This window comes from Pseudorasbora parva, chromosome 2 (assembly GCF_024679245.1).
Source record: "Pseudorasbora parva isolate DD20220531a chromosome 2, ASM2467924v1, whole genome shotgun sequence".
In the NCBI taxonomy this organism is placed as follows: Eukaryota; Metazoa; Chordata; class Actinopteri; order Cypriniformes; family Gobionidae; genus Pseudorasbora; species Pseudorasbora parva.
This window is the reverse complement of record NC_090173.1, coordinates 27,751,174-27,772,840: the sequence shown is the minus strand read 5'-3', so window position 1 is coordinate 27,772,840 and position 21,667 is coordinate 27,751,174. Positions and strand designations below refer to the sequence as shown.

At 38.9% G+C, this 21,667-nt stretch overlaps 2 protein-coding genes across 3 annotated transcripts in view; one reads left to right on the top strand and one right to left on the bottom strand.

Moving 5' to 3' along the window:
- Positions 1–8,009, top strand: part of clec16a (C-type lectin domain containing 16A) — an 81,915-nt gene extending 73,906 nt beyond the window's left edge. Inside the window, exons 23-24 of the mRNA XM_067414608.1 lie at positions 2,192–2,305; positions 6,107–8,009. Of these exons, the coding sequence (XP_067270709.1) occupies positions 2,192–2,305; positions 6,107–6,531 (539 nt within the window). The 3' untranslated portion in view covers positions 6,532–8,009. The remainder of the gene's footprint in view (positions 1–2,191; positions 2,306–6,106) is intronic.
- A 5,396-nt stretch (positions 8,010–13,405) lies between these two features.
- On the bottom strand, positions 13,406–17,265 carry socs1a (suppressor of cytokine signaling 1a). Of its 2 annotated transcripts, none has more exons than XM_067428916.1 (2): positions 17,133–17,265; positions 13,406–14,364 (listed from the first exon to the last, which is right to left on the bottom strand). In XM_067428916.1, exon 2 carries the CDS (start codon positions 14,288–14,290, stop codon positions 13,685–13,687), a length of 606 nt encoding a protein of 201 aa, XP_067285017.1. In that variant the 5' UTR covers positions 14,291–14,364; positions 17,133–17,265; the 3' UTR covers positions 13,406–13,684. The 2 variants fall into 2 exon arrangements, with proteins under 2 accessions (XP_067285017.1, XP_067285016.1); XM_067428915.1 differs by lacking the exon at positions 17,133–17,265 and adding an exon at positions 14,756–14,934.
- Between the last annotated feature and the right edge of the window lie 4,402 nt (positions 17,266–21,667).

The window sequence follows — 21,667 nt, the reverse complement described above, 5'->3', positions numbered from 1 at the left end:
ATGCACTGAGTATTCTGACACCTTAATTTTAAGGGGAAAATAAGTTTTTAAATTTCATGGCATCAAAACAACTCAAAAAAGTAGGGACAAGGACATGTTTACCACTGTGTGGCATCCCCTCTTCTTTTTATAACAGTCTGCAAACGTCTGGGGACTGAGGAGACAAGTTGCTCAAGTTTAGGAATAGGAATGTTGTCCCATTATTGTCTAATACAGGCTCTTAGTTGCTCAACTGTCTTAGGTCTTCTTTGGCGCATCTTCCTCTTTATGATGCGCAAAATGTTTTCTATGGGTGAAAGATCTGGACTGCAGGCTGGCCATTTAAGTACCTGGATCCTCCTACGCAGCCATGATGTTGTAATTGATGCAGTATGTGGTCTGGCATTGTCATGTTGGAAAGTTCATGGTCTTCCCTGAAAGAGACGACGTCTGGATGAGAGCATATGTTGTTCTAGAACTTGGATATACCTTTCAGCATTTATGCCTTTCCAGATGTGTAAGCTGCCCATGCCACACACACTCATGCAACCCTATACCATCAGAGATGCAGGCTTCTGAACTGAGCGCTGATAACAACTTGGGCTGTCCTCTTTAGTCGGGATGACATGGCGTCCCAGTTTTCCAAAAATAACTTCAAATTTTGATTCGTCTGACCAGAGAACAGTTTTCCACTTTGCTACAGTCCATTTTAAATGAGCTTTGGCCCAGAGTAAATACCTGCGCTTCTGGATCATGTGTAGATATGGCTTTTTTTTTTGACCTACAGAGTTTTAGCCAGCAACAGTGAATGGCAGAGTGGATTGTGTTCACCGACTATGTTTTCTGGAAGTATTGCTGAGCCCATGTTGTGATTTCCATTACAGTAGCATTCCTGTATGTGATGCAGTGCCGTTTAAGGACCCAAAGATCACAGGCATCCAGTATGGTTTTCCAGCCTTGACCCTTACGCACAGAGATTGTTCCAGAATTTCTGAATCTTTGGATGATATTCTGCACCGTAAATGAGGATAACTTCAAACTCTTTGCAATTTTTCTCTGCGAAACTCCTTTCTGATATTTCTTCACTATTTTTTCAACATTTGATATGTTATTTATCTTCTATTGTGAATAAAATAGATCTATAAAATAGATCCTTTTTTATTCACAATTTGTACAGTGTCACAACTTTTTTGGAATCATGTTTGTAGAGACTGTCCACTCCAGATCAGGAACACCCCACAAGAGCTACAGTTTTGGAGATGCTCTGACCCAGTCATCTAGCATCACAGTTTGTCCCTTGTTAAGCTCGCTCAAGTCCTAACACTTGCCCATTCCTGCTTCTAACACATCAATTTTGAGGACAAAATGTTCACTTGCTGCCCAATATATCCCACCCACTAACTTGCCATGAAAAAATAATCAATGTTATTCACTTCACCATAATGTCATAATGTGATGGATGGATGGACGGACGGACGGACGGACGGACGGACGGATGGATAGATGGATAGATAGATAGATAGATAGATGGATAGATGGATAGATGGACGGACAGACAGATAGATAGATAGATAGATAGATAGATAGATAGATAGATAGATAGATAGATAGATAGATAGATAGATAGATAGATAGATAGATAGATAGATAGATAGATAGATAGATCTCAGTATTTACAAAATGTATTGATGCAGATTTGGGTAGGATTGTGAGGTTTAATTTCACAAAAGTGAGTTCTCTGTTTAGGGAAACGGATGACTAATAGCTGTCTCTCAGTCCCTTTTGATGACGTTGTTGTTGGTTCATGTAAAATATATTGTGGTTCCCAGAACTCTTGGTGTGATGCCAAGTGTGTAACAAAGCCTGACATGTTCATTGCCTGTCACTTGATCACTTTACAATCATTAAGATTGTTCTCATTTGTCCCTAAATTTAAGAATCTGATTAGTGTTTCAGTTATCAGCAAGTAATTGTGTGTTTTTTGTATATATAATCTCTTTTTCATTTAGCTTTTTTTGGTTTTGAAAAATGATTTTTTTTGGAAGAGAGGGGGGAAATCGCCAGACTCAAACCCACACCTGTTCTATTAATAAGCCACAGTTCCTGCTTATTTTTTTGTTAGTAAATCCAGTTTAATATTATTATGGCAGGCAGGGCCTTCACTGGTTGTCAGTGTCTATATGTGACCATGTGTTGATCTATATGTGTCCAGGTTTTGCAGTTGCCCACGTTGCCCAGCACAACCCCACCTCACCACCTTCTAGTGGCCCCACCGGCCCCTGTGACTCGGCCACAACCAGCAGCGCATCCACACAGAGCCAAACAGGTAACACACACAATCATAAATGCCACTCCCTTTTGTACTTTTGCTCAACCACCCCATTTTACTATCAACTGCTTTCACTGAAAAACCAAAACACTTCACTCATGCTACGACAGAAACACATCCTCCTCTGAATCTAAGCACTTGCACATGTATATCAGGTTTGCAAAGAAGCAGATTGCACAATCTTTTTTTCAGACATAAATGATATCCTGGCTCCAAAATGATTTTCCAATCTATTTATTTTATTGTTTAAATAAAAAACAAATATGTTTTTGTTGGCCATGAAAACGACTTCTATTTTCCTTTGTATATTTGCAGCAAACAAGGCAGGTGATTTTCTAACATCATAATGTCTTTCTGTCAGTTGTGTTCTGCAAGTTTAACACTAGGTATGCATTTACACAAATCCTGAATAAGATTAGTGTTCTTAAGTTTTAACAATAACTCCATTGCAATTTACATTTATTCATTCTAGGTAGACATTTTATAATTGTCTGCGTTCCCTGAGAATTAAACGCATGACATTGCTATGCTTTACTGCTTGAGCTACAGGAATTTTGCATCGCAATTTATTGTTGTTTTGCAATCCCTAAAAAACTCACAACACTATTGGATTTATTGCGGCTTGACAATGAAGTTGCAATAGTCTTTTCTTTCATATTGTGATATATATCAGAATATATGTAAGTGAAATCGATTCTGGAATGAAGTAAAAAAAAATGTAGGGCGGGACTTGCCACTTTGTCCCAGTTTACAGTGTAACTTTCGTCATAGTCACAGCCTTGTAAATTAAGATTTTAACGGCCACTGCAGTATTATAGCTGTAGGATTAAATGCACATTCATCCCAAGAACAATAACTATAATGATAACTATAAATATAAAGTTTTAATAATCTTTCTTGAAAATAGAGAAGTCCACACCACATCTATAATGATAATGACAGAGGAATGATATTATTGGAATCACATGCAAAGTTTTTTTTTTTCTCCAGCTGATGAATGATAAAAACATTGACAGACAATCAGATTCAACGTTAAAGAGCACAAGCATTTAAAGTGGCACACAATAAAGTGCGTTGGTGTGTGGACACTAATATATTCGTTGTTCTTGGTGTGAATGGACCTTAAGGGTCATGTTTCTATACTCAAACCTCATACACTATAATTATTTGCTAATTCAAATGCATGGACGCATGATTGAATGTGTATATACATGCAATTACAGGAACTCTTGACTTCATCCTTTTGAGCACTTGTCAGCCAGACAGTTTTTTTTTTCTCATATTTAGAAAGAAATTCTATGGTATGCATCTATGGTCTAGTAGATCTTTAAGTGGAAGACTATTTTATGACTACCAGTTAAATGATCTCTCAAAGGGCCTCTCACGAGTTGATGTGTTTGCTGAGTAGAACAAGGGTCCCTGAGGGACTTTGTTCACCTCTAAGGTTCTGTGTAGCAACTGGCGGCTTCATCTCACTTTCTGCACTTCACCTCCCACACTGCACTTCTGGTGGTCGGGTGTGGTTTTGGAAAAACCTGAAAGCTCAAAAAAAACTTCACACCACAAGAGCCCAGGAACCAACCTGGTGGCTGATTCTCTGAACAGAGGAGTGGAGAATTGTGGCCTCTGTGAAGTCTCCTACAGATTTCTGTCTTGTGGCTTGGGGCGTTTAACTAATACGGTCATGGGCTTTTTATTGTTTCTTTCACTATGTATCTGTTCCTTTTATTCTCTGAATCACTATGATGATCTATTTTGAAATACAGTGACCTTTTGGAGTTTGTCTGAAGTGAAACTGTCCATATCATTTAATAGTCTCTAAAAAATTGACAAATAATCTTCTGAAGTCACATGAATACGTTTTTTTGAATAAGGGCCGCTGTCACAAACAGCAGTGTGAGCTGACCACATTCACTGTTAGTTAATGCCTTGTGGGGCGGGCGGTACATCTTTGAAGAGAAGTTCTTAGAAACAGCAGTGGCGGTATCAGATGACGTTTTGTTTTGAAGGTGTGGATTTGTGGTGAGACTCACATCCATTTCTCCTTCTGTCTCTGTCATAACAGACATGTACCGTGTAGTGTAAGTGTGGTTGCATGTATGCAACCTGCATAGAGTTAAAGTCAACAGGAAATCCAAATTGACCTTTTTTACCTTCTTAAAACATCGTCTTCCTGGTTTCTTTGTAGTGTATCAAAATGAAAAAAACAATGTTTTGCTTTAGATGTGCATTGGCATATTATAGAAAAATGGATTGTGAAGGGTGATTTAAGCTGAGTAAATGTTACTTTTTTATAAGACAGCTAGATAATGAAGAGTCACAATAAATAATTGGGAGAGAGAGGAGGAATAGGATCAATAGGACATTTTTCTTGCTGGACTCAAACCCAGTTCATATGCATGAGCACCAAGACTAAACATGTTTTGAGCTAGATTGCTAACCAATGAGCTATAGTTTTAAAGTCAAGCTGTCACCATAATCATACTTTGTTTCCCTATGTAGGTATAAAATAGGGTGCTTTGCATGTGATGCTAATTGATAAACTCCTTTGGCTGTAGGTTTTGCTCCATGCACCCTTCAGATTCTATGCTAAAGTAATATGTCTTTAGGATGCGTTCTGATCTGTCCCTCTGTTCTCTAGTCAGGTCGGACAGGGAAGGCCGGAGGTGCGTGTTTTCTCTGTCAGAGGATGACAGGCACGGTGGAGAATGGGTTTAGAGCTCCATGCAGACGTAACAGGCATGTCCGTGTGATGCTTTTACGTAGATTGACTATGCAGAGCTGCTTCCTTAGTTTCCAGTGACGGGGATTGTGCTGCTAAAATTGTGTGTGTGTGTGTGTGTGTGTGTGTGTGTGTGTAGATGTTTTTCTAGCTTGGTGGGGACTTCAACCTGAATGCACACTGACTCATGGGGACTCGTGTCACTGTGGGGACCTAAATTGAGGTCCCCATGGGTACAAAAGCTTATAAATCATTAGAGTTCTTTCGAAAATGTAAAAATGCTGAAAGTTTTGTGTGATGGGTAGGAGTAGTGGGGGATAGAAAGGTTTGTACAGTATAAAAAGCATTGAGTCTATAACGAGACCCCAGGTGTGTGTGTGTGAGTGTGTGTGCGCCTGCGTGTTAATGTTTTTCTATCCTGGTGGAGACTTCAACCTGAATGCACACTGACTCATGGGGACTCTAAATTGATGAATCAAATTTATAAATCATACAGAATGAGTTTGTTTTTCTTTTTCGATAGGTAGGTTTAGGGCTCGGGTTAGTGTAAGGGGAGTGTATCTATCTGTCTGTCTGGCTATCTATCTATCTATCTATCTATCTATCTATCTATCTATCTATCTGTCTGTCTGTCTGTCTGTCTGTCTGTCTGTCTGTCTGTCTGTCTGTCTGTCTATCTGTCTATCTATCTATCTATCTATCTATCTATCTATCTATCTATCTATCTATCTATCTATCTATCTATCTATCTATCTATCTGTCTGTCTGTCTGTCTGTCTGTCTGTCTGTCTGTCTGTCTGTCTGTCTGTCTGTCTGTCTGTCTGTCTGTCAATGTATCTAGCCATCTATCAATCCGTCCTGTCTGTCAAACATCTCAGCAAAACTTGCAATCTCACACATTTATCTATCACTGCACACACATTACAAAGAACCCTACAACGCTAACTTTCTCCTCCTCTGCACTGTGTGCATTACTCCCTTTGCCTTGTTTGTCTTTTCAGTATGAATAGATGTTTCTGCATGTGTGTAAGGTGAGGCATGTGCGGGATTAACCGGCCCTGTTCTCCCTGTTTCAGGACTTTCCCTGGCGCCTAGCCTCACCCCGGCACCGCAACCCACCATCTCCCTCCTGTCTAACAATGACGCCGAAACGCTGAGTGTGGACTCCTTGACCCTGCTGCCCCCCGCTGACCCGCCTCGTCTGCGCTCCTTCAGCGCCCAGTCCTCTGTCCAGGATGACGCGTCTGCAGACGGGGATGAGATGATAGTTGCTAGCCAAACAGAAGACGACCACACGGAAGCCACAGATGCACAGTCTCACGACGACAGGAAGGATATTCCGGCCATACCAGAGGAAGATGAGGCATCTCAGGATTCTGGCCCATTGCTTAGTGAAGAAACTGAGGATTTGACGCAGGTTCAGAGGGAGGAACCTATGACTCATCCCGAAACAGACTCTGAGGACAACCCAGACCTGGAGGAGGAGACCGCAATAGACTGATATGTCTAGTGTTACTAAAATGTAATAAAGAAATTAGGGCCAGGTTACTAAAGCAAGAAATGCATTGCACCATGCTTTCAGCTTTAGTGATTCAGGCCCTCAATAGTATTCGTGTAGTTGCCGACTGTGTCGTCACGGCGGTCAACAATACTTCTCTTTACATCAAGACCATGATGCATTTCAGAGGAAAACGGCACTCTCAGAACAATGACATTATTGTTCATCACGAGTGCTGCTTAAAGCACAGTGTTTTTTTGTGTCGTGTGTTATCCTTTCTGCTCTGGTGCTGAGGTGCTCCAGCTGTTTCTCTGCATGTGTGACTGTTTTGTGATTGTGTGCGACTGTTCGAGTGTGCGCGCGTATGGTTTTATGATGCCGAGCAGACGGAGAAAATAGCGTGTTCGTCTAAATACGAATCTTGAGTGGGTTCGTGGGGAATGCCCGCTTGATTTTACCAGTCTTAACACTGAGGAATGTACAAAGACTTCTGGGTCTATCCAGCGGTGCTCTTTTCTGTAGGTATATTTCATTTTGGTTGAATATTCATTTGCATTTCAACAGTGTTTTTTTTTTTTTTTTTTTTTTTTAAAGCCCTTTTGTGTCATTCTTTGGAGATTGTAAGGAACAGATACAGTGCTTAAAGTGACCTGTTTTAATTCATGAGTGCGTTTGAGATCTTTCAACCCATGAACTTTTGCTCAGTTTTGGCAGCATAGGAGGTTCCTCCAACCTTCCACTCTTGCTCCACCAAGCCTTTTTGTATAAAAAAAATGCTGACTCACTTTATGTCAGTTACATTCGAAAGTGAGTTTTTTTTTCATCAGGTGAATGAGCCTATTGTAATCGACTTTCATTATTGAGCGTTTATGTCACTGCCAGTCCTTCATGCGTTTGCTTGCTGTCTGGAACATTCGCCTGACAAAGGAAGATTTTGTTTTCTTTCACTTCGAGGCTGAGGCGACTTTTCCTGTTTTGTTTTGTCTTTTCCTTGTTTTAATGTTCTTTAACACTTAATGTTCTAGAGGTCATAAGGAGCTTGTGCTGGACACACTTAATCAAAGCCGGGTGTGATGTATTTGTGGTTTTGTTTTACTTTGGTGTGCGATAACTAATTCAAGACTCATTTATTTCACTTACAGATTCAAGTAGTTGGATTATCATCAATAATGGACTGAAACGGAAAATGAGTTTTCGGTTCATAGACAGCAGCACATAGAAGAGACCGCACGTTCTTGAGGTGTGGCACGTGTGGTAACTCTCTAAAGAAACGCACTCAGATTTAAGCTTTATCAACAGAGTTTGTAAAATATTACCTTGAAAGCAATACAGTTCATTCTGCATATATCAGTATTTTGAGGTTCAATTAATTGTAGAAAAGTGAGCGCAGAGAGCATCATAGTTTGTACACAGTGTAAAGATTTGTTTTGATCTAATGTTATAATTAATTACCAAGTCATGCAATAAATTATTCTGATTTACGTTTTGGTTGTCTTACATTTTTTTTATCTTTAAATCAGGTTTTATGTTGACCTGACAATTCATTAAACTTTAATCTGCCTTAAAATCTGTCCCCTATCAATAACACTGTTTATACTTACAGATATCCTGTTCTGGTGAAATAACAACAAGTCTGTAAAGTTTCCCATAGTCATTGTTTCCTAGAATAGGTGGGCTTCTCTTCTCTGTGCTTGGGTCTCTTGAGAATTCTGGTTGGAATCCAGTTCTTGTGATTTAGGTTACAACCTCAGTTTCGATTTAGAATTTAAAATGAACACATATAAATAAACTATATACATATATAAATACCATTTTTGGAGCTAAGCATATGTGTATTTTATTACTGTGATGACATTAAGTGAAATTCACATTCCTGTGGGAGGGGAAATTGCCAATATGGAAATAAAAAGTGAGGTTATTTTCTTTCTTACTGTGTAAAGTGGGCTGCTTATTAGGATGACTTTTGTCTTAGTTCATTTTCCATGCAATCGTACTAAACACTCCCGGAATATGGAGTGTGTGGTGGGGGGGGGGGGGGGGGGGGGTCATTGTTTGTCCGGAAACCAGTGATGAATTTGTGCAATACTGAGGAAAAATACAATTAATGTTTATTCTTTTTCCAAGATTTCGCATTAAATTAACCCCTGCGCTCACTTCCTACATTTCAACAGGTTTTTTTTTGTGTTTTTTTAAGCATAGATGTTTACAATTAGTGAACAAACTACATAATTCAATAGTCCCACTTCTGTTTATCAGTAGACTTCTTGGACTGAAAATGAATGTCATGCTCTAATACGCCGTGAACCGCTTTCAGTTCACTATTGATAAGTGTTTCTGTGAAAAAGTGCGCTCATATCTTGGTTTTTCATAAAAGCATCCATTGAATGAATAAACATGTCATTTGCCTTCAGTGCGGTTCCTCTGGTCTGAGAAACATGTTGAATTGAAACTTATTAAGAGCAGCTATAAATGTCTGCGTGCAGGCGGTCTCATGAGAGTCTTATTGGTGAGTTCTCTAGAGGTCTTGTTCCAGGAGCTTGTGCTGATAGTGTCTCATGCTTTCTACTGAAGGCAGCCTCACAGGGGTGTTATTTCTAAAGAACACACTCACTAACTTGTGGTTTGCAATACACGGCATTTGCCTGAGAGCAGTCATATGACTTGCCACAATACAACAACCTATATTTCACTGTTAAATAGATGAGATGGCAAGATTTTTGAGCGTGTTATGTTGCCAAGCCATCAGAATTGTAATTGTTTAATTAGTTGTGTGCCTGCAGGGTTTTTTTCCTACCTACTTGATTTGAATGTGGAAGGGAAAATTAAACATAGCAAATTAAACGTAACCACTAATAAACCTGTAGGAATTTCTTTCTTTGGCTGAACACAAAAAAACGGATATTTTGAATGTGTGTAACCAAACAGTTAATAGGCCCCATTGACTTATGTGCGCATTGATTTTCAATGGGGTCCATTAACTTTTCTTTCTGACATTCTTTATGATATATTTTTTTGTTTTCAACAGAATAAATAAATGTATACAGGTTTGGACAACTTGAGGGTGAGTAAATGATGACTGCATTTTCATTTTTGGGTGAACTATCCCTTTAAAGCAGAGGTCTTCTTCCTTGACAACACCTCGAATACAAAGGATACTTCAGCCTGTGACAGCATCGTAAGTTATCGTTAATTATGTTTATTTAGACACATAATCATTATAAAGCAATCTGTAACAAGTCAATACCATCACATATAAAAACCTTTTCTTTCTTATTTTGCTCAGGTAAGTGTGTTGCATCATTTGAATCCAATACAGAAGGCACAGCCTATTTTTTTAATTTTATCCTGTCTGCAAATCCAGTCTCGACTGGTGTCTTGTTTACAAACGAATCCACAGTTAAAATGAAACGAACAAACGCGCAATGTCTTACCCATTTGAGCTGGATCTTCATTAAAAATAAAGTTCAGCCTTGCATTGCTAATACTCGAATCCGAAGGCAGCCTGTTTATTGCTTGGAAGTTCGATCCGGTTTAGCTCCCTTTATTATTTAGCTATAACATGTCAATGCGCAAGTCGGTGGGCAGGGCTACAGAATCTGGTTTATTCTGTTACGCCGGTGTTTCACTGCACTCTGACGTCACAGGGAAGAACATTCATAGATCGATCGTTTGCTGAGCCAGCTGTCGGAAAAAGCGTACATGGAGCCACATATGATGTCGGATTTAGCTTAAGTGTTTTGAACTGCAAGAGGAGTTACACTTTCTTCATAAGTTGAATGCGGAAGGTGGTCTGGCGGTAGCTAGATATTTTACATTATGTTTTAAATATGGATATGTTTATTCCAACACTCACTAAAGATTTGCTTCAGAAGGCCTTTATTAACCCTTGGAGCCGTGTGGAGTATGTTTATGATGGATGCACCTTTTTGAGCTTCAAACTCAAGTTCACTGCCATTATAAAGCATGGAAATGTCAGGATATGTATTAATAGAATCAGAATGAAGTAACTCATATACACATTGGATGTCTTGAGGGTGGGTAAATCATGTAATTTTCTATTCTTTTTTTATACAGATAATCATCCAATGATTTAAAAACCAATTGTTTGTGTATTAAAAGGGGGTGATGATTACACAAAGGTGGTCTGTGTGTTCTGTCAGGGTGAAACAAATGTATCTCTGTGAATCAGTGAATTGGAAGTCCTGCCCACATATTCTCAGTGGAGGTCATGGGGACCTTCTACCTTGATGTGGGATGGCAAGATTTGAGTGTTGTCATAGTAACCAGTATGTGGGTAGCCATATCACTTGCCTTCCTGGAATTTAGTTTTGTGGTCTGAAACATTGTCAATTTACAAAAACCGCTCCCAGGGGTCTTTAGCATCATAACCATAAATAGATTTTTAAAAATTACAGTTTGATCTTGTTTCCTGAGTTGCCAGAGCAACATCTATCTAGTCGGTGAGTAGGTTTTGATGACATGCACTGCAGATAAGCCACTTGCCTTTTTGTTACGCCGGATAATGCCACAAATATAAACCTTCATTTATTTTATTTTCAAAAATATATTATTTGCTTCAAAAAATAAAATAAAAATTCCATTTAAAGTTCCAAATTTTGTGTCATTAAGGAAAGCATTTTGACTTTTATCAGTTGAAGTTCATGTGTTCTCTGTTCATGTGCACCCAAAAGCTCAAACCACGGACGTTTCTATGTACAGATTACCCACACAAGTGTGTGTGTGTGTATAGGTGTGTGCCCTTGTTTATATTACATTGTGGGGACCAAATGTCCCCATAAGGATAGTAAAACCGGAGATCACCTACATTGTGAGAACCAGCCAACGGTCCCCACTTTTCAAAATGCTTATAAATCATACAGGATGGTTTTTTTTGAGAAAGTAAAAATGCAGAATGTTTCCTGTGATGGGAAGGTTTAGGGGCAGGGACAGTGTAGGGGGATAGAAAATACGGTTTGTACAGTATAAAAACCATTACATCTATGGAGAATCCACACAAAGATAGTGAGCCAGACGTGTATGTGTGTGTGTGTGTGTGTGCGTGTGTGTGTTCTTGTTTATATTACACTGTGGGGACCAAATGTCCACAGTAAGGATAGTAAAACCTGTAATCACCTACACTGTGTCATTGCTCTCTTCAGCTTCATTCACAATGTAAATACATTCATAAACATACTAAATTATGTTTGTTTTTTGTTTTTTAAAGTAAAAATGCAAAATGTTTCCTGTTATGGGTAGGTTTAGGGGCAGTGTAGGGGGTTAGAATGGACAGTTTGTATGTTATAAAAACTATTAAGTCTATAGAGAGTCCCCACAAAGATAGTGAGCCGTGTGTGTGTGTGTGTGTGTGTGTCAGTCTTTGCATTTTGGAGGGTAGCGTTGTGGTTCCAAAAGGAAATACAACACTCAGGAGCCACGTGTGTGAGTGTGTATGTATGTTTGTGTAAATTGAGGCCAGATGAAGTTGAGATTAGGGGCTCTTCAAGGAAACACAACTGACTCTTTTCCTGGAAGTGACTTGCGCTTTCAAGTGTATTAATCACTACAGATGAGCGAGAGAAGACAGACTGATTAACCCTGTACCGCATCACCGAAATCAACCTCAGCAACCTAAACCTTATCAAACGAGGCTTCTGCCTTCGATTTCTTTAGGTAGTTTCCTATTTGTGGCAAATTCGCCTGTGAAATAAATATACAAAGTTAATTGGTAATCTGAGGGAAATCCCTCGATAAAGTAGCCAATTGGGCACACCAAATGATTTCCCCCTCACTTCCATAGTATGCTATCATGATTTCATCAGAATCAGGAAAAGTTTCTCCTCAGAGATTAGCTTCCATGCAATAAATCTTCTGACCTTTGACCTGTCATCCGCTGTCTTTGCTAATGATTGATTTGAGTCACAACCACGTCTGGTTCGAAAGAGGCTCACTTCCATTGTTCTACTTAGCAAGATCACTTTGCTTGAAAGAAGTCTGTCACAAAATAAAACACAGTCAGAGTGTTAACCTCTCGTCATGTCTTATCTGATGACTGTGCAGTACAGCTCACTTTTTTTTCAGCCTCGATAGGAATTCCAAGCAGTGATCTCTAAAGTTTACATGAACCCCTGATGCCGAGTATTGTTTTGTTCTTAGTCACTTTTCTGCGTAAGCCTGTCAGATGTGTCGCAAATTTGTATTGATACCATGTACTGTCGCCTCTGGAGAACAGGCTCCGCCCCATCACACTCCATCAGTCCTCACAACCCACTTCATTTCTTGTAAATGTCTGTCTGAGCCATGAGCAGTTTACGATCACCACAGCTCCGCCTCTCAACCACGCTACTACCTAGATTAATCAGCCTGCTTCAGTACAAAACTGTCAGGCCTAAACTTCCTATAAGTCCTCAGCTTCATGTCATTTCAGGAATCTAGGTACGCTAAGCCTGTAATCTAGTAAAAATATACCATAGTTTAAACGTGACATCATATTCTGAGAAAAAGGCAGGTTTCATGGCCATGGATTAAGTCAAGATAGGAATCTTGAATCTTGCTAGGCAAGGGTGAGGCTCGACCAATATGTAGGAAACTTAAAAGTTCTCACCTACGTAGCTTGATTCTAAAAAAATATATAAATTAATAAATAACTAATGTTGTTTATATCATCTTACTCATTTTTTTAAACTAATTTTTAGTTATCAAGCAGTGTTCACTAAGCCTTCCATTGAAATGTAATAGTTTAAAACAGTTAAGTAGATATATATTTTTTTAATGAAGGTCGATTATTATTTTTGTGTTTAATAAAAACCTGTATTCAAGCGTTTCCATTCGGGCCTCAGAGTGTATGAATCCCCCAGCAAATAAAGTAAAAATTGAGATGTTTTAAATTGTTTACAAATATATTTATTCTTTTTATAAAAATGATCTTGAAATATTTCTTTCTGCATGGCAGAAACGTGATAAAAGGAAAACAATATTCCTGTATAGTGTAAACATTCACAGACAATGTAAACTTTCATTGTGCAGTGTTCAAGACTGATATTCCAAAATGTGCTACGGTGTGATTCCTGCATCCTAAAACAGAGCAGGACCACGAGGAGGAGTCCATCAAGTATCTCCAGAATATTCCAGCAGCTCTTTAATGCAATGAGTCTCGTCTTCATAGCGGATGAGGGAAGGCATGGAGGAAGTTTTTGAGGATTGGGTGCACAGGAATGCGGTCGATGTCTTTTCCGTCGCATGTTTCGATAATCCGTCTGCGGCACAGCTGCTGCAGGGACTGCACTGGTTCTTTCCTGTAGGGCCTGACGAGACCCTTCTTCGGGGAACTGATGTAGTGTTCCAGCAGTTTGAAAAGACAGTCAAAAGATTCCTTGCTGCCGATCAGATTGAATTTGGAGTTCTTGAAGTTAATCCGGACGCTCATGGGACCGTTCGATCCTTTGTAACTCAGTGTAAAAAACACATCGCTCTGACGACTGTCCCGGATGAGGAAAGTTCCGACTGGCTCTTTCTTCAGTTTCTGATGTGCCTCCTCCACAGTCATGGGACCCCAATAAAAGCCACTCTCCTCTAGCATCGAGGTGGTCTTTGCGATGATCTTGAAGTCTCTCGCATAGTTGAAGGGTCTGAAATGGGTCTGGATAACAGCTGCCAGCTGGCTGGACTTTGACCTTTGGGATTGGGAGAACTCTGGGGAGGCTTCTGTGCTTACTTGGGGTTCTTCTGTGCCTTGATTCCCTTCCACTGTACTGTGCGCCACCATCCTACAGGAAAGACCAACCGGTGTGGTCTTCCATACCGTACCACAGGAAGGTCATCTAGATGAGACTCGTCTGTCTGTTGAAGAGCAAGTGAGGAACAAAGTTAATCAGCAGCCCCCTTCAAACCAAATCACATGTTGTGCTGAACATCACATAGGCCACTACAATAAACTTGCTTGTTTCATAACAACAGAAAGTAATACTTTTCACTCTGATGTACAGCTGGGTTTATTTGTACAATAACAAATCCCTTTCACGTCATTGTAGAGTTATAGGTGAGTTTAAGTTGATTTGGAGTATATTTTAGCATTGCTACATTATAGAAAGCATTTTTTTCTATTTTAAATGAGAAACTTTATGACATACAACCAGCAATTCATTTTTAATAGCGCTTTTTAAACATTTAAAGGGAAAACAAACCGTTAAAACCGTTCTTAAGAGTAAAGATAGCTCCGCCTAAATCTTACCGTTTTAGCAAATATGAACTCCTGGAGTAGTCAATACAACTTTGCCTTTGACAAACTCTCGTCGCCGCTTCCAAAATCAGTGTTTTTTTAACTCCCATTGATTTATTCCACCGTTATATCTCGATAGAGATTTTGCTCAGCGCACGACAGAAACTCTATTATCATCAGACTGAACTGACAGGCGCTTCTGAAAGCATTCATATAGAGCGCACAGCTCCGCCCATTTCCAGGAATTCTTACTTCACTTTCAGGTTTTTTTCTGTGAAATCAATTCAGGATTTAGCCCCTCCTACCTAAAGCGATAAGTATTCTTTCACTTCTCTTTTAAACATTTATGCGTTTCCAAAGGAAAAGAAGGGGGGAAAAATCCATTTATACCAAACATTCAAAAGAAGTCAAGTCACCTTTATTTATAAAGCGCTATTTAAAATACAAATGGTTTCAACGCAGCTTTACAGTGAAAATAATGCAACAAACTTTGTCAGTGTTGATTCATTTCCGTTGTATCGTCATTTATTTATTTAGCTCATTTATACAGCAGTTCTGGGGAAATCAGTGGTCATCTTCCAGCTCATTTCAGTTCTATTTCAGTGGTTGGGCAGATCTATAGCTAATATTAGTGAATATTGAGGGAATATTAAAGATACTTATGATCAACCTTAATGTAAAACGTCACGTGAATATTCTAATTCAATGTGTGTTTCTAGGCCTATTTCGAGGTCTATTCCCTCTGACTATAATATAACAATATTATAAATCTATAAAAATATAAGGCAGAATTTAAAAACAAAAAAACAAAAACAAAAAACAACAGCCTTAAAGGGATAATTCACCCATAAATGAAAATTAGCCCATTCACTGCCATTACACAGTTGAATTAGCCAGGACATTTTTTAATATAACTCTGATTCATCTGAAAGAAGAATGTCATACATAGGATGGTTTAAGGGTAAGTAAATTATGGGGTAATTTTTATTTTGGGTAAACTAGCCTATCACTTTAAGAAGTGTGTGTGTGTGTGTGTGTGTGTGTGTGTGTGTGTGTGTGTGTGTGTGTGTGTGTGTGTGTGTGTGTGTGTGTGTGTGTGTGTGTGTGTGTGTGTGTGTGTGTGTGAGAGAGACATGAGGACACAAATGTATGCATGTCTGCCTTTGTCCTGGTAATGTGACCCTGTGTCAGTTGACATATCAGCTGAGATCCCACAGTGGGTTAGTTCTGTAGCATTAAGCCGTAAATGAAACTCACGTTCGGCCCGTAAATCCACAGCTGCGGACCAGGCAAACATTTGATCCATAAGTTTCATTTCTTACAAACAGAGATGTTGCATGGCATGCGTATATGTATATATAGACACTCAGATGTATATATAGACACTCAGATATAGTAAACACTGCACAACTTACTACACAGGAAATATTCTGCTTTTTAAACATCATTAGGCTACATGCCTCCAGATTTTGTTTCATAGTTTTGCATGCAGTTTTTGGGGGCGTCAAAAATGCACATCAGATTCATTCAATATCTGCATGTGCTTAAACTCATTATGGCTCAGTAAAAGAGACCTGCATGTGACTTGAGAGCCCGTTTATCAAGAAGAATGACATCAGCTTTCATCAAAATACTTACTAAATACTAAAAACAGGTAACTTATTCAAATGAACTGTCCTGACTATGATTCGTTTGAATGATATCATTGTGAAACTGAAATTCCAGTCATGCAAATTGGGTGTATTTTCTTTACAATGACATGTTTGCTTTAGAGTAGAATTACTGGTTGTACTTTCGTTTCTCTTTTATTTCTCAGAAAGACACAAATTTACAGTTGGGCCACTAGCGGAAGATAACGTACTTGCACTTCCAGATACAAGGATCATAAAGAGGAATATAGTAAACATACAGGCATGTGTGAATTATCAGAGCTTTTCCCTGAAACAAATCTCCCCATCGGATGGAGGAACTGCTTGCACGTTAGGCACATTTTTATTCAATGACATTTAATAGCATCATCATCATCATCATCATCATCATCATCATCATCGTCGTCTCCATCAATCATCTCCCTGAGTTTATGCTATTTCCAGGTTTCTCTTCAGATATTGACAGTATTGTTGATGGGCCTGTATTTTTATGCACAAATGCATAGGTAGGTAGCCTACCTCCATAAGTCCAAATTACATGAGGACTGTGTGGAGGATGCAGGCCCCCAGAGATCAATTACATATTTGCGCAAATTCGCTTTGTGTCATGCAGATTAATCATATGCGACTAAATCACGTCTTTTTTACAGATCAAATTCACAGGCTACAGGAGAAATCTGCGAAATGATAGCAGCATACAATCCGTTTACACAATTGCATACACAAAAATGTCTACTTACCAAGTTCCTTTATGTTGAAAAGCAGTGTTTGCTATTCAAATTTTTATGTCTGGTCTGTTTCATCTTGCAGCATATTCTAGTGCCTTACGGGAAAATGAAAGTGAAAGCTATACGGCGTTCCGACATAATTTCCTATAGATGGCGCTGTTTCTCCTAAACTGAAATCACGAGAGCCGCTTTGTGCTATAAATGGAAAACAGGGAACGGGTTACGTCTGTAAATAGTGCTAGGCTGCTATCCAGGTTGAGCATTGCACAATGGTCGTTATATGGGCTATATATCTTTTTAATTTTAGGAATGGCCAACATTACGATAAAAATCAATCAGAGCATATAATGACGGGTAGACCCCCCCCCCCCCATGTAGTAGAGATGCTCTGAAAATCATTTTCACATCTTTATCTTGCAGGCTACTGCGTCATAATGTCTCGGAAAGTACATTATCACAAAAGCAATGCTGTCGTAATTCAGATATCAGATAAAGAACATAAACTGGTCACTTTCATTTTGAACTTTTCTTAAGTCACGTGATCAAAACCACTTGTACGCTTTCCCTGAAGAGTAGCCAATGTTTAGAAACGCTCCTTGCGTTGTTGTTAGCCCACCCGCTGTTAGCGTGACCTCGTTTCAGATATATGCTCTGCAACTGTCTGCTTTGGAACGGTTGCATTCAAATTTGATGGTTGATTTTCCTCTGACGAAAAAAAAAAACATTTCACCTACAACTTGGCACATGCGACTTTTCAAAATAGGAGCAGGCTTTGACCTCATCAAACAAAAAGGGCAGCTATAGGCTACTTATAAAGCTTCGGTGTTTGTTTATGAGCCAAATAATACAAGATATTACTAATAGCTTGTATTACTTGGCTTAGAACACCGAAGGTATAGCCTATTAGACTGTCTACATAATGATAAAACTGTTCAATGCAAATGTTTAATTGGCAATCCATAAAATGCTTATCGGGTGACTGGCACCATGCTTACCGATCTTTACATGAAAACACCATCTTTACTGTAAGTGCAGTGCAAAAAAAGATGCGTGTATATAGGTCACGGGTGTACTGTTACATTATCAGGAGGCAGACCGTTTGGACATGTATCCAGGCATCTGTCCAAGTTATGTTTTGTCTCCAAACCTTTGTAAACCCCTGTATTGAATTTTAGTTTAATTGCAGTCCAGTAAATTCTTTCTGTTATTCATTAAATGTTGAATTGAATTTTCAAACTGGATATATTTCATACATTCTCGACATCGTTCTTGAATATTCTGGAAAACATTAATGAATCTCTAGCGCCATCTTGTGGGAATCAGGGGAGAGCGGGGCACAACCACGCTTTTTTACTTTCTCAGTTTGTGCAAATCCAGTTGGGGTTCAGAGAAGCCTATTATTATTTTTTTCCCACATTAATTGTGCACGTGTAGTACAACTATGTGGTTTTGTTTCAGTGATACAGTACTTTTTTTCTTGATTTACCCTGGAAGAATAGCCCCATAGGTGAGGTTCAATGTAACATGAGGGGCCACCACATGACAGCTTAAAATGTTATATGTTATCTGATATAATCATATACTGTCTCTACCAAGACCTGGCCGTCCCTCTAAACTTTCAGCTCATACAAGGAGAAGACTGATCAGAGATGCAGCCAAGAGGCCCATGATCACTCTGGATGAACTGCAGAGATCTACAGCTGAGGTGGGAGACTCTGTCCATAGGACAACAGTCAGTCGTATACTGCACAAATCTGGCCTTTCTGGAAAAGCCGCAAGAAGAAAAAAGTGTAGTTTAAAGTTTGCCACAAGCCACCTGGGAGACACACCAAACATGTGGAAGAAGGTGCTCTGGTCAGATGAAACCAAAATTGAACTTTTTGGCAACAATGCAAAACGTTATGTTTGGCGTAAAAGCAACACAGCTCATCACCCTGAAAACACCATCCCCACTGTCAAACATGGTGGTGGCAGCATCATGGTGTGGGCCTGCTTTTCTTCAGCAGGGACAGGGAAGATGGTTAAAATTGATGGGAAGATGGATGGAGCCAAATACAGGACCATTCTGGAAGAAAACCTGATGGAGTCTGCAAAAGACCTGAGACTGGGACGGAGATTTGTCTTCCAACAAGACAATGATCCAACACATAAAGCAAAATCTACAATGGAATGGTTCAAAAATAAACATATCCAGGTGTTAGAATGGCCAAGTCAAAGTCCAGACTTGAATCCAATCGAGAGTCTGTGGAACTGAAAACTGCTGTTCATAAACGTTCTCCATCCAACCTCACTGAGCTCGAGCTGTACTGCAAAAAATTTCAGTCTCTCGATGTGCAAAACTGATAGAGACATACCCCAAGCGACTTACAGCTGTAATCGCAGCAAAAGGTGGCGCTACAAAGTATTAACTTAAGGGGGCCGAATAATTTTGCACACCCAATTTTTCAGTCTTTGATTTGTTAAAAAAGTTTGAAATATCCAAATCAATTTCGTTCCACTTCATGATTGTGTCCCACTTGTTGTTGATTCTTCACAAAAAATTACAGTTTCATATCATTATGTTGGAAGCCTAAAATGTGGCAAAAGGTCGCAAAGGTCAAGGGGGCCGGATACTTTCGCAAGGCACTGTATATATATATATATATATATATATATATATATATATATATTTAGTAAAACTAAAATATTTTGTAAATAAAATACACTTATTACCTTTATATATATTATCTAATATATATTTTAATTTTTGTGTATTTTTTTTCTTCTATATATAGTGTTCATATGGCAGCTATTAAATATACTAATTTTCATCATGCTGGCATGTGTGGAAAGTTTTAACACATCTGTATTTCAACTAACCCAGCGTTAGGTTGTGCCCCGCTCACCCCTACACTTTGTTCACATATCAACTTACACGTCATTTTTAGTTAATTTAGAAAACTGAAATAGTATTATAAGTGATGGACGTAGAAGTGCTGGACTTACCAAGCACACCAAAAGTAGCTTGAAGGCATGCATGTACATTTTATTTAATTATCGTTTAAGTAGGCTAGTTACAGTTGTCCTTTAATTTAATTGTATTTAATTGTATATAGTACCATCTGCACCAATATGTTTAATGACCCTTGGCAAATGAGAAAAACCTTCAACTTAACCCTCTATGGCATGACTTTTTATTATTTGGGGTAAAAAATATTTCACCCCATTTTTGGGGAGCTTGGGCTTGGGGGTCCCTGATAATAAATCCATCATAAAAACTTTTTAACTCTTTCACACTTTCACAAAGCACAAATTGTTCAGGAATGGTTTGAGGAGCACAACAACGAGTTTGAGGTGTTGACTTGGACTCCAGATTCCCCAGATCTCAATTCAATTGAGCATCTCTGGGATTTGCTGAACAAACAAGTCCGATCAGTGGAGGCCCCACCTCACAAGTTACAGGACTTAAAGGATGTACTGCTAACATCTTGTGCCAGATACCACAGCACACCTTCAGGGGTCAAGTGGAGTCCATGCCTCGATGGGTCAGGGCTGTTTTGGCAGCAAAACGGGGATCAACACAATATTAGGGAGGTGGTCATAATGTTATGCCTGATCGGTGTTAATAATGATTTTAAAAAAAACACATAAAAGTTACACATAATGCACATTCTTTGAGCTTTCTGAACTTGTAAAAGCAAACTTTCCAGGAGCACTTGAATGCACCATATTGTCCTAACCCTATAATGCCTGAACAAAAGTGGTCTAACACTGCACAGTGTTGCCCTGAGGCAACAAACAAAAAAACAGTTTAAGTATATAAATAAAAACAAAATAAATATTTAAACAATCAAACATACTTCTTTACATACTGAGGCACATGCATCCCATGCGGCTTTGCTTCATGAAAGGAGTGCTCCACACCCAAACAAAAAGTCACACCCACTTCAGCCCCTCATTTTATTGAACAGACATGTCAGGTGATATTATATTAAAAAAACTTTTTTTTAAAAAGTTAAAGAGGCGGTGTGAGGACCAAAAAGGTAATTTGTTGCCATAGCTTTTGTTCAATTTTGCTTCAGTTCCCTCCTAAAATTCAAGTCTTATCATGAATGAAGCTGTTATCAGGAAAGAAAAGATGTCTTTAGCAGGCCCCATTGTCTTGACTGTTAAGATAGCTAACGTTTCCCATACGATTCCCATTCAAACACATTCACCGGTCGACAGTTCATGTAAGTAGACACTTTTAGGTTTTTGGCATGAGGCTAAACATGTTTATTTATATTACTAATTTCATAATGTCTATTCAATGTGCTTAAACAAGCTTAACATATGCATTAAAAATGATTTACTGTTGATTTAAAATGTATTAAAAACAAATGAGAATAAAACAGTGCAATCAGCAGGACTCATTTAGTATACGTATATAGCCTACAGATACACATCTGTGTTTTCAGGGTTTAAATGTGGTTCGTATTGATCTGTTTAGCCTACATATAACCCTGTGAAATAAAGGAGATATTATGCTGAGAGAGGAGATCGCTGAGATAAACAAAAATTACAATGGC

Bases quoted from the DNA above. Each gene is read 5' to 3' on its own strand.
- socs1a (XM_067428916.1), bottom strand. From the start codon at position 14,290: ATGGTGGCGCACAGTACAGTGGAAGGGAATCAAGGCACAGAAGAACCC.